This window comes from Bufo bufo, chromosome 5 (genome assembly GCF_905171765.1).
Source record: "Bufo bufo chromosome 5, aBufBuf1.1, whole genome shotgun sequence".
NCBI classification, from domain to species: domain Eukaryota; kingdom Metazoa; phylum Chordata; class Amphibia; order Anura; family Bufonidae; genus Bufo; species Bufo bufo.
This window is the reverse complement of record NC_053393.1, coordinates 290,018,124-290,030,513: the sequence shown is the minus strand read 5'-3', so window position 1 is coordinate 290,030,513 and position 12,390 is coordinate 290,018,124. Positions and strand designations below refer to the sequence as shown.

At 43.5% G+C, this 12,390-nt stretch overlaps 1 protein-coding gene and 1 long non-coding RNA gene across 4 annotated transcripts in view; one reads left to right on the top strand and one right to left on the bottom strand.

Annotated features, from left to right (window-relative positions):
* Nucleotides 1–9,752, bottom strand: part of NDUFS6 (NADH:ubiquinone oxidoreductase subunit S6) — a 146,998-nt gene extending 137,246 nt beyond the window's left edge. The window contains exon 1 of the mRNA XM_040433071.1: nt 9,535–9,752. Within this exon, the coding sequence (XP_040289005.1) occupies nt 9,535–9,693 (159 nt within the window). The 5' untranslated portion in view covers nt 9,694–9,752. The remainder of the gene's footprint in view (nt 1–9,534) is intronic.
* A 58-nt stretch (nt 9,753–9,810) lies between these two features.
* LOC121001854 lies at nt 9,811–11,885 on the top strand. Of its 3 annotated transcripts, none has more exons than XR_005779158.1 (2): nt 9,811–9,915; nt 11,461–11,885. It is a non-coding gene; the product is annotated as an uncharacterized LOC121001854 (long non-coding RNA). The 3 variants fall into 3 exon arrangements; XR_005779157.1 differs by having other exon boundaries at nt 9,865–9,931; XR_005779159.1 differs by having other exon boundaries at nt 9,866–9,948.
* Nucleotides 11,886–12,390: the final 505 nt, after the last annotated feature.

Sequence of the window (12,390 nt, the reverse complement as noted above, 5' to 3'; positions counted from 1 at the left end):
TACTCGGGGTATTAGCGCCCAAGGGGGAAAGGCATAGGCTAGTTCCCAAGCCCACCTGATTGAGAATGCATCCACTGCCCAAGGGTTCTCCCTGGGGTTTAGGGAGCAGAAAGGATGAACTTTTGCGTTTTTCCTTGACGCAAACAGGTCTATCTGGGGGGTCCCCCATCTCCTGGTGATCTGATGGAATACCTCAAAGTTTAGGGCCCATTCTCCTGGATCTATGGTCTTCCTGCTGAGGAAGTCCGCCTGTATATTTTCTGTACCTTTTAAATGGATAGCTGTGATGGATGGAACATTTCTTTCTGCCCAGAAGATTATTTTTTTCAGACAGATCTTTTAAGCTTGGGAATCTTGTGCCCCCCTGATGTTTTAAATACGTGACTGCTGTTACGTTGTCAAAGATTTTCAGGTGTCTTACGGATACCTTGTCCTATGACGCCTTCAGAACTTCCCAGATCACCCTCAGTTCTCTGTGGATTGATGATTTTATTATTATGTTGCCCTGGTAGATTAGTGAGCCTACCTTTGCTCCCCATCCTGTGCCACTTGCATCTGTATATATTTGTATTTCTGGATTTTTTATCCAGGGCACACCTCTTAGCAAGTTTTTGTTTTCCGTCCACCAGTTCAAATCTGATCTTACGCGGTTGGGGATGGAGATTCTTTTTTCTACAGAGGACTGCCTCTTGTCCCAATTCTTCATGATCCAAGACTGGGCTACCCTGGTATGAGCTTGGAACCAGGATACTGCCGTTATACAGGAGGTCATCATTCCCAAGAGGCTCATGGCACTGCGGATTGAGCACTGAGACTGGCGTTGGAACTTTTTTGTTTTGTCTATAAAAGGATTTTATTTTCTCCTGAGGGAGGGATGTTATCTGAGAAACTGAATCCAGGATCACCCCCAAAAATTTCATTCTGGTGGATGGAACTGTGCACGATTTATTTAGTTTTATTATCTAGCCTAGGTCTGAGAACCTGCGTATTAGGTTGTTGGTAATGCTGGTTGTCTCCAGTTCTGAGGACCCCAGAACTAGGAAAACGTCTAGGTACAGAAATACTTTTATTCCTTCTGCTCTGAGGGGGGGATATCATTTCCACTACGAGCTTCGTGAATACCCTTGGAGCAGAGAAAATGTATTTCTCCCGAGTGGTCTACTAGGGCAAATCTGAGGTATTTCTGATATGTTTTGTTTATGGGACATGATAGTAAGCATCCTTTAAGTCTATGGACGTCATGAAATCTCCGGCTTTGATCAAAGGAATGATGGTTGCTATGGATTCCATCTTGAATTTTCTGTATGTGATAGCTTTGTTTAGTCCCTTTAGATTTATAATAGTGCAGAAGGAACCGTCTGGTTTCTGAACCAGGAATAAATTGGAGTAGTAACTTCCTCTTTCCGCACTGGGGACTTCTGCCACCACTCCTGTATCTTTAAGTTGAAGGGCCCTCTGCCAGATTTTTTCTAGAGTCTTTTGGCTGTGAGATGTTACTCTGAACTTTTTTGGAGGGACTGAGGAAAATTCTATCCGGTAGCCATTTCCTAAGATATCTAAGGCCCACGGATTTTTGGTCACCGTTTCCCAACGAGACAGAAAATTCCTCAGTCTCCCCCCTACTCTGGCGTCATTGCTTATCTGCTTGCTTATTCTTGGGGTTGAGAAGGAATCCTCTGCCTTTTCCCCCTTTCTGGTAACTCCACCTACCCGACTTCCCTTTGCCCCTATAGGATTTAGTCTGGGTATTAAAAGAACGAAAGGGATTCTTTTTACTTTCTTCCGGAAAACCCTTTCATTTTGTCTGCTGCTTTCTCAAGGATGGACTCTAGCACGGGTCCAAAAACGTATACCCCAGAAAAAGCTATAGAACATAGCTTAGCTTTTGAGGTTCTATCCCCTCCCCATGCTTTCATCCACAATACCCTTCTAGATGAATTGGAGAGAGCAGCATTCTTGGCGGCGAACCTCACAGACTCAGTTGAGGAATCCACCAAGAATGCGGTGGCTGATTTAAGGAGTGGAATAGAATTTAATATTTCCTCTCTTGGGGTTTTATTTTTAATATAGTTTTCCAACTCATTGAGCCAGAAACACATGGATCTAGCTACCAACTTCGCAGCTATGTTTGTTTTTATACCAAACATGGACGCCTCCCAGGATTTTTTTTAGAAGTGAGTCGGCCTTCCTTTCCATTGGGTCTTGTAATTGTGACGAGTCCTCAAATGGGAGGGAGGTCTTTTTGACTACCTTTGCCACCTGGACGTCAATTTTTTGGGTCTCATTAAACAATTTAACATCAGCCGGATCAAATAATAGCCTATTCCTGAATTCCTTGGATACCCCCAGTCTTCTCTCAGGATCCGTCCATTCATCCAGGATCATATCTTTTATGTTTTCGTTCACAGGAAATACACTGCTCAAAAAAATAAAGGGAACACTTAAACAACACAATGTAACTCCAAGTCAATCACACTTCTGTGAAATCAAACTGTCCACTTAGGAAGCAACACTGAGTGACAATCAATTTCACATGCTGTTGTGCAAATGGGATAGACAACAGGTGGAAATTATAGGCAATTAGCAAGACACCCCCAATAAAAGGGAGTGGTTCTGCAGGTGGGGACCACAGACCACTTCTCAGTTCCTATGCTTCCTGGCTGAGGCTTTGGTCACTTTTGAATGCTGGCGGTGCTTTCACTCTAGTGGTAGCATGAGACGGAGTCTACAACCCACACAAGTGGCTCAGGTAGTGCAGCTTATCCAGGATGGCACATCAATGCGAGCTGTGGCAAGAAGGTTTGCTGTGTCTGTCAGCGTAGTGTCCAGAGCATGGAGGCGCTACCAGGAGACAGGCCAGTACATCAGAAAACGTGGAGGAGGCCGTAGGAGGGCAACAACCCAGCAGGAGGACCGCTACCTCCGCCTTTGTGCAAGGAGGAACAGGAGGAGCACTGCCAGAGCCCTGCAAAATGACCTCCAGCAGGCCACAAATGTGCATGTGTCTGTTCAAACGGTCAGAAACAGACTCCATGAGGGTGATATGAGGGCCCGACGTCCACAGGTGGGGGTTGTGCTTACAGCCCAACACCGTGCAGGACGTTTGGCATTTGCCAGAGAACACCAAGATTGGCAAATTCGCCACTGGCGCCCTGTGCTCTTCACAGATGAAAGCAGGTTCACACTGAGCACATGTGACAGACGTGACAGAGTCTGGAGACGCCGTGGAGAACGTTCTGCTGCCTGCAACATCCTCCAGCATGACCGGTTTGGCATTGGGTCAGTAATGGTGTGGGGTGGCATTTCTTTGGAGGGCCGCACAGCCCTCCATGTGCTCGCCAGAGGTAGCCTGACTGCCATTAGGTACCGAGATGAGATCCTCAGACCCCTTGTGAGACCATATGCTGGTGCGGTTGGCCCTGGGTTCCTCCTAATGCAAGACAATGCTAGACCTCATGTGGCTGGAGTGTGTCAGCAGTTCCTGCAAGACGAAGGCATTGATGCTATGGACTGGCCCGCCCGTTCCCCAGACCTGAATCCAATTGAGCACATCTGGGACATCATGTCTCGCTCTATCCACCAACGTCAAGTTGCACCACAGACTGTCCAGGAGTTGGGAGATGCTTTAGTCCAGGTCTGGGAGGAGATCCCTCAGGAGACCGTCCGCCACCTCATCAGGAGCATGCACAGGCGTTGTAGGGAGGTCATACAGGCACGTGGAGGCCACACACACACTACTGAGCCTCATTTTGACTTGTTTTAAGGACATTACATCAAAGTTGGGTCAGCCTGTAGTGTGTTTTTCCACTTTAATTTTGAGTGTGACTCCAAATCCAGACCTCCATGGGTTGAAAAATTGATTTCCATTATTTAATTTTTGTGTGATTTTGTTGTCAGCACATTTAACTATGTAAAGAACAAAGTATTTCAGAAGAATATTTAATTAACTCAGATCTAGGATGTGTTATTTTTGTGTTCCCTTTATTTTTTTGAGCAGTGTACTATTTTTGGGCTCTAAGTCCCCCGAACATTTCATCCTGGACAGATCGTGGTTTTTTCACCTCCTCAATGCCCATGGTTGCTCTGACAGCGCCCAATAATTCCTCCATGTCCTCAGATGAGAAGTATTTCTTACTATCTTCCACAATTTCTCCCTCAGACAGAGCGTCAATATCTACGTTCTGTCTAGAGGTGGAAGCCTCCTCGTCCATGTCCTCTGAGTCAGAGGAGGATGGAACAGTCACCTTAGTTTTTTTTGCCGGTGGTGTTGGAGGGACAGATCTGAGAGAGGCCAGGGAGGACTTTATTTTGCTCTGAATCAAGGATTTGACTTCCATGAGTATGGATGGTTGCTCCTCCTTTACAAGATCAATGATGCAAACTTGGCAGTGTTTATTTTTGTGATTTTCTGGAAGCCTCTTGCTACAAGTCGCACACCTAGGGACTTTAGTTTTAGTTCTGGGCTTTTTTACTCCGGTTGGAGTAGCCGAGGGGGGCTTCAGAAGATTCCATCTGGACTGCAGGGGCGTCAGGGACAGACATCTGGAGCTTGGAGACACTCAGAGGGAGGCCCAGTCGTTTTCCACCACATCTTCAGACTGCCGACTCTACAGTCGTGGCCAAAAGTTTTGAGAATTACATAAATATTGGAAATTGGAAAAGTTGCTGCTTAATTTTTTATAATAGCAATTTGCATATACTCCAGAATGTTATGAAGAGTGATCAGATGAATTGCATAGTCCTTCTTTGCCATGAAAATTAACTTAATCCACAAAAACCTTTCCACTGCATTTCATTGCTGTCATTAAAGGACCTGCTGAGATCATTTCAGTAATCGTCTTGTTAACTCAGGTGAGAATGTTGACGAGCACAAGGCTGGAGATCATTATGTCAGGCTGATTGGGTTAAAATGGCAGACTTGACATGTTAAATGGAGGGCGATGCTTGAAATCATTGTTCTTCCATTGTTAACCATGGTGACCTGCAAAGAAACGCGAGCAGCCATTATTGCATTGCATAAAAATGGCTTCACAGGCAAGGATATTGTGGCTACTAAGATTGCACCTCAATCAACAATTTATAGGATCATCAAGAACTTCAAGGAAAGAGGTTCAATTCTTGTTAAGAAGGCTTCAGGGCGTCCAAGAAAGTCCAGCAAGCGCCAGGATCGTCTCCTAAAGAGGATTCAGCTGCGGGATCGGAGTGCTGCCAGTGCAGAGCTTGCTCAGGAATGGCAGCAGGCAGGTGTGAGCGCATCTGCACGCACAGTGAGGCAAAGACTTTTGGAAGACGGCCTGGTGTCAAGAAGGGCAGCAAAGAAGCCACTTCCCTCCAAAAAAAACATCAGGGACAGATTGATCTTCTGCAGAAAGTATGGTGAATGGACTGCTGAGGACTGGGGCAAAGTCATATTCTCCGATGAAGCCTCTTTCCGATTGTTTGGGGCATCTGGAAAAAGGCTTGTCCGGAGAAGAAAAGGTGAGCGCTACCATCAGTCCTGTGTCATGCCAACAGTAAAGCATCCTGAGACCATTCATGTGTGGGGTTGCTTCTCATCCAAGGGAGTGGGCTCACTCACAATTGTGCCCAAAAACACAGCCATGAATAAAGAATGGTACCAAAACACCCTCCAACAGCAACTTCTTCCAACAATCCAACAACAGTTTGGTGAAGAACAATGCATTTTCCAGCACGATGGAGCACCGTGCCATAAGGCAAAAGTGATAACTAAGTGGCTCGGGGACCAAAACGTTGAGATTTTGGGTCCATGGCCTGGAAACTCCCCAGATCTTAATCCCATTGAGAACTTGTGATCAATCTTCAAGAGGCGGGTGGACAAACAAAAACCAACTAATTCTGACAAACTCCAAGAAGTGATTATGAAAGAATGGGTTGCTATCAGTCAGGAATTGGCCCAGAAGTTGATTGAGAGCATGCCCAGTCAAATTGCAGAGGTCCTGAAAAAGAAGGGCCAACACTGCAAATAGTGACTCTTTGCATAAATGTCATGTAATTGTCGATAAAAGCCTTTGAAAACGTATGAAGTGCGTGTAATTATATTTCACTGCATCACAGAAACAACTGAAACAAAGATCTAAAAGCAGTTTAGCAGCAAACTTTGTGAAAACGAATATTTGTGTCATTCGCAAAACTTTTTGCCACGACTGTAAATGCCCAGAGCGGCGTCTGACGTCATCGCAGTGCGCGCATGTCCGGTCCAAGCTCCGCCCCCATCAGCCTTCTGCAGGTCCGTAGCCGAGTGCAGCACTGACGCTTTTCTACAGGGAGTCGGCGTGCAGCAAGTCTCTGCGGCGCGCGGTCAGCTTCCTCAATGTAGGGAAGGGGGACCCAACGAGATACAGGCCCCTGCTGACAGGGACGAGATGCAGCTCCATTGTCATCCTCTGCCCAGCATTGGACTCAACCGCAGGAGGGCAGAGGGAAGGGACAGAGATCCCTGAAGTATTTAAAATAATAAAAAAAGTAGAAAAAAAAAAAAAAAAAGGTCTTCACCTCCACCAGGAGGACTCTCTGTGAGGTGCCCCCGTAGGGACAGGAAACACTGAGGGTGAGAGTGGGTGGTGGCCTTTTAAACTCTCTGTTCCTGCCCCTACAGAGGTCAAGGGGTCAATCTCATGATAGAGCCGTCATGGTGGACGAAATGGAAATTAACCTTTACCACAAGTGTTCCCTGGGTAGAGTAGCACATTGTTAATTTAAAACTATCTGGTATTAAAGCAGTTTTTTATACAATAACATGTGAATGACAGAATGGAATGCCAATACAGTATAATGGGAAGTAAAATGTGATTTGGAGTGTGAACCATTCAACATATCAAATAAATCTTTAGCAGACATAATCTCCAAGTTCAGTGGGAAATAATTAAGTGGAGATGAAAGGAGATTCAAAGGGTATAATGGGAAGTGGAATAACCCTAGAGAATAATGGAAATTGAATTTTTTAACTAAAGACAACAGCTTTCCTCCCCCCTACTAAATATAGGCCCAGGACTAGAAATGGGCTGTGATTTTGGGGTGGAGGATACATGGGGGCAACTACGGGTCCATGCACACTACAAAATTTCCAAGCGGAGAAATTCAGTTTGGAAATTCCAAATGCGTCCCGCCCCAACTGATTTAGTCGGTGCTTGGGCAGCCATTTGCGTTCCCTATAGTTGGCAGTGCATTCCGCTCAATATTCCGCTGAAAGAATGAACATGTTCATTCTTTCGACAGAAAAATTTCAGTGGAAAGCTTCACCGCTGAAATTCTGTAGTGTGCACTGTGCTGCGGAATCCCATTCGTAAAATGGTAAAATGTAGGGGGGGGGGGGGGGGGGGGGGGACTGAAGAAACTCCTATAGCATGTTGGTATTACGGAGAATGAAAACTGACAAGTTTATAGAGAATGTGTAAATACTTATTTTATTTAAAACTTTTCTTATTTAAAGGGGTAATCCAGGATTAGAAAAACTACAGTTTTCTTCCAAAAACAGCACCACACCTGTCCTCAGGTTGTGTGTGGTATTGCAGTTCTGCCAAGTGAATACCACCCACAACCTAAGGACAGGTGCGGTGCTGTTTTTGGAAGACATAAGCTCTTTTTTTTTTATTATTCCTGAACACCTTCCTTAATTTTTTTTGCATTCAACAGAACTTTTATTGAAAGTTTTTTTTTTTGTAGAACAGGAATCAAAAATAGGAGGGAGGCAAAAGCTAAGAAGGGATGGTTGGGAAGTAGGGAGGGGTCAAAATAAAAAGTATACAAATAAACAGACATTTCTGACCCAGCAGAAAAAACATGAGACTCTGAGACAAAAAAGAACGCAGTGGTAAACAATGGCAGTGCCATAGGGGAGTGTATGAAGTAGCAAAGTAAATTGTCAGAGAAAAGGGTAAACAAACGAAGAACAATGTTACAACAAATTGATAAAACTAAAAACATAGGGGGAGATTTATCAAAATCTGTACAGAGGAACAGCTGACAGTTGCCCATAGCAACCAAACAGATTGCTTCGTTAATTTGTAAAAAAGAAGCCTCTGAAAAATTAAGGGTAGGGTCACACTGAGCGCATACGCAGCATATTGGACGCTGCGAAAAATGTTCCGGGCAGCAGAAAATACGCTGTGTATGCGCTAGGAGCAGACACACATGGCTTTTCTCCGCTGTGTCTGCAGTGAGGTTCGGAGGTGGCCCCGCACGTCAGTGCGCTCAGCCTGCCTCTGAACCTTACTGCACACACAGGGTCGCGGAGGGAAAGCCCTGTGTGTCTGCTCCTAGCACATACGCAGTGTCGCTGTCCGGCACATATCTCGTAGCCTCAAATACACTGCGTATGCGCTCAGTGTGACCCTATCCTAAGGGTGTATTCAAACGTACTGTATCCCGCACATACTTGATGCTGTAGATTTAACGTTGTGTTCAGTCATTCTATAGAAAACAGTTATAATCCAAGGTAATTTTCATTTTACAATATGCTACTCTACCCAGGGAACACTTGCGGTAGAGGTTAATTTCCTACATAACACAGATTTACCTGGAAATGAGCTCATACGGTAGTTTACTTCCCATTATAGTCTATGGGCATTCCATTGTGTCATTTCTCTTGTCATTTCATAGAAACCAATGATAATCCCACTTAATTTCAATTTTAAATAATCCCACTGAACTTGAAGAGTAAGCCTGCTAAAGATTTACTTGATATGTTAAATGGTTCAGACTCCAAATCAAAATTTGACTCCCATTATAGTCTATGGGCATTACATTATGTGATTCACCTTTGCATTCTATAGAAAACGGTTATAATCCAAGGTAATTTTCATTTTACAATATGCTACTCTACCCAGGGAACAATTGCAGTAAAGGTTAATTTCCTACATAACACAGATTTACCTGTAAATAAACTCATATTTTACTTCCCATTATAGTCTATAGGCATGCCTTTGTATCATTGCACCCTCGTCATTCTGCAGAAAACAGTGATAATTCCACTTAATCTGAACATTAAATAATCCCACTGAATTTGGAGAGTATGTCTGCTAAATAATTATTCGATATGTCAAATGGTTTTGTCTCTAATTCAAATATTACATTTCAATTATTCTCTATGGGCATTCCACTTTCCTGTTAAAGTCTATGGGCATTCCACTCTATCATTCCTTTTAGTATGCCCCCCTATTCTTGTCTATTTTGGGGACAAGGACAGGTAGGTATTGTTACAATGGATCTGCAATGAAACCGAATGCAACACCGATGTCACACAGACATCATCCGTATTTTTTGCAGATCACAAAATACATAAGGTTGGGAGAATGCACCCTTATAATCGTATACAAAATGATGGTAAGATACAGTCAATCACGATATTTTGCAAAGGTATTGCAAAAGTGCACATGGCTTTTGATAGCAAAAGGGGCCTCAGGCTGTGGAAGAAACAGTGCTGATGTAGCAGAGGCGCTGTCAGTGTTAGTTTTATGCATTCAGAACATCATTCTGGATGTATAGAAGTGTTAGTGAGATGGAAAATACAATGACCTGTCCGCTGTGGGTGACCTTCTCCCCAGTACTCGACACAGCGGCGCTGAGCTGTCTCCCAGTATGTACGGCTACACATGCCAAGGACCGTGGAACAAAAAAAGAGCTCCGGTAACTCCTTACGATACCACGTCCCAGCACCAACCAGGAGGCCGCCATGTCAACAGTGACCTCCACTTTTCCCAGTTAGCGCCGCCTTAAAGTGACTTGGACTCCGGAAGTAATGTGTAAAGAAGTACAAGTATCTCCGAGTTTAGAGATCTTACGAACCAATGAGAGAGTGAGTTACGTGTGTGTCATCAACACACACCCCTTCTCCGACGTGTTAGTGACAGCTGAGGTTGAGAAGTGCGCATGCGTGGAGCGGTCCGGAGTGTTGAGGTCGGTGTATTCAGTGGTGAGTCCGGCTTGGGGGTGAGAATTACAGCAAGCGGATGTGTAATGGCTTATCTGGGTCGAGTCACACGGGCGTCAAAGTTTTGTGTTATATCTGTTATGTGCATATAAAGTTTGTTTCGAGAAAAATATAAAAATAGTGACTACACTTAGTAAGGGTCTGCTGTAATTATATGTCCTCTATAGTCATGTGACTGACGGCCACTTCCTGCCTGTATCATGTCCATCTGCAGTAACTGACCACAGTCACTTTATGTCTTCCTGGACCACACACTTCAGGATCAGAGCACTGGAGCAGCAGGTGCCAAAGGAAAGTGTGGTGTGCATGGCAAAAGATTGATATTCCAATATGGATCTTGGTCGACAAGGGGGAAGATCTTTGTTGCAAAGGCTGTGTGGTCTAAAATTCACCACAATTCGGCCATAAAAATCCATCGTAAAGTAAGCTAACCTAACCAACAGAGGCTATAGAGTTAGACAAATGTCTAACTCCTTGCACCACATTCATCATCCAGGCGGATCCCTGACTTGACAGCCTAAGTTTACACTGTCTATGGGATTAGTACATCTGGGCCTAAGAGTTCTCATTTTTTCATTTTCATAAAATGATAGCTTAACATTTTTCTTATTTATTGAAAAAATAAATAAACTTGAGACCTGCAAAATGCGGTTGGTTCATAAACAGAGCCTAACTGGGGTAGATTGATGTAGCCACACAGATTAGGCAGTATGATCAACATTTTATCAGCTTTTAGGAACCAGCTTTAAAGGTGTATTCCCATCTCAGACATTGATGGCACATCGCTATGTCAGATAGGTGCAGGTCCCACCTCTGCGACTTGCTCCTGTATCCAGAGCGGGGTCCCCGAAGTGAACAGAGTGCATTCCTACATGTGCAGCCACCCTCTTTACCGCTATGGGACTTTCAAAAGCAGCCGATCGTGCTCTCTTGGCTCTCTTCAGAACTTCCATAGCGATAAATGGAGAGCATGCGGGTGTGCTGCCTTTCCCTTTGGAGGCCCTCGTTCTGGAGATAGGAGTGGGATCTGACATTAATGGCTTCACTAGGATATGCTATCAGTGTCTTAGATGTACCAACCCCTTTAAGAAATAATTCTAATAAAATAGGTTTAGAATAGTCCTCAGTTGTATTTGTTTGCTTTAATATGTTGATCTTGCTTTTGAAGATTAGTGACTCTCCGGTCCATACAGTACCTAAAATATGACATGTCACATGTATATAGTTAGCATTTATACCTGGTACCCTACATTCTTCTCTTGCTGCCTCAGTTCTGTTCTCCCTTTCCTGAGATGGAGCCAGCCCATAAGTCATCGGTTCTGGTTCATCTAAGGAGAGTGGACCTTATTTTAGACTGTTACAGCTCTCTGCATGAAAACGCAGAATGTGAATGTAATTATGTAGAATATACAGTTGTCATGTATGGTCAGATACTAGGTTTTGATTGCAGGGTCTCTAAATTATCTCACATATTAAAGTTGACAATCTTAATACATGATTTATTTTTGCAGGTCTGACTATGGCATTGCTTCTTAGGAGAGCTTTGTACTCTTTGTTGAATCCTCAGAAACTTGTTGGCAAGAGCAGTGTACATTTTTCTTTCATGTCCATGGTCTTCAACACATGTACTCGATACTGCAATCCAAAGAATATAATTTACTTCAGAAGTACGTTTCTTCTGCCTGGTAATTACCTGCTACCAGTGCAACAGACGTCTGGGCTGAAAACTAAAGGTGTCCTGAAGAAGCGCTGCAAAGACTGTTACATTGTGAAAAGACGTGGGCAGCTTTATGTCTACTGCAAGAGTAATGGCAAACACAAACAGAGATTGGCATAGTTGATGTCTGAGCCTATACAATAGAGCTGTAACTGGACTGTCTAGTTTAGTACCTTTAATGTCCCTGGAACACAATAAAAAAAAATGTTAGATTGTTAATCCTCTTGGACGTGAAAACTGTCTCTATGTCATGTGAGCTTTGTTTTTCCACAGTTGTAAGTGATCAACTATAGGCAGACCTGGTTTTAATGTAATGGCTGGTTGATGTATATGGTATCCATGCATAGAAAATTACTCAAACAAGTACAAGTAGCACTTAAACTGTGACCATATTTAAAAATACAAATTACTTTTTTAATCCATATATAAATAGTACAAAAATCATAATATCAATTTAACCCATTATGGACCGGGCTCATTTTCACCTTAAGGACCAGGCCATTTTTTGCAAATCTGACCAGTGTTACTTTATGTGGTGATAACTTTAAAACGCTTTTACTTATCCAGACCATTCTGAGATAGTTTTTTCGTCACATATTGTACTTCATGACACTGGTAAAATGAAGTTTATAAAAAATACCAAATTTACCCAAATTTTGGGAAAATTTGCAAATTTCCAAGAGTCAATTTCTCTACTTCTATAATACATAGTAATACCTACAAA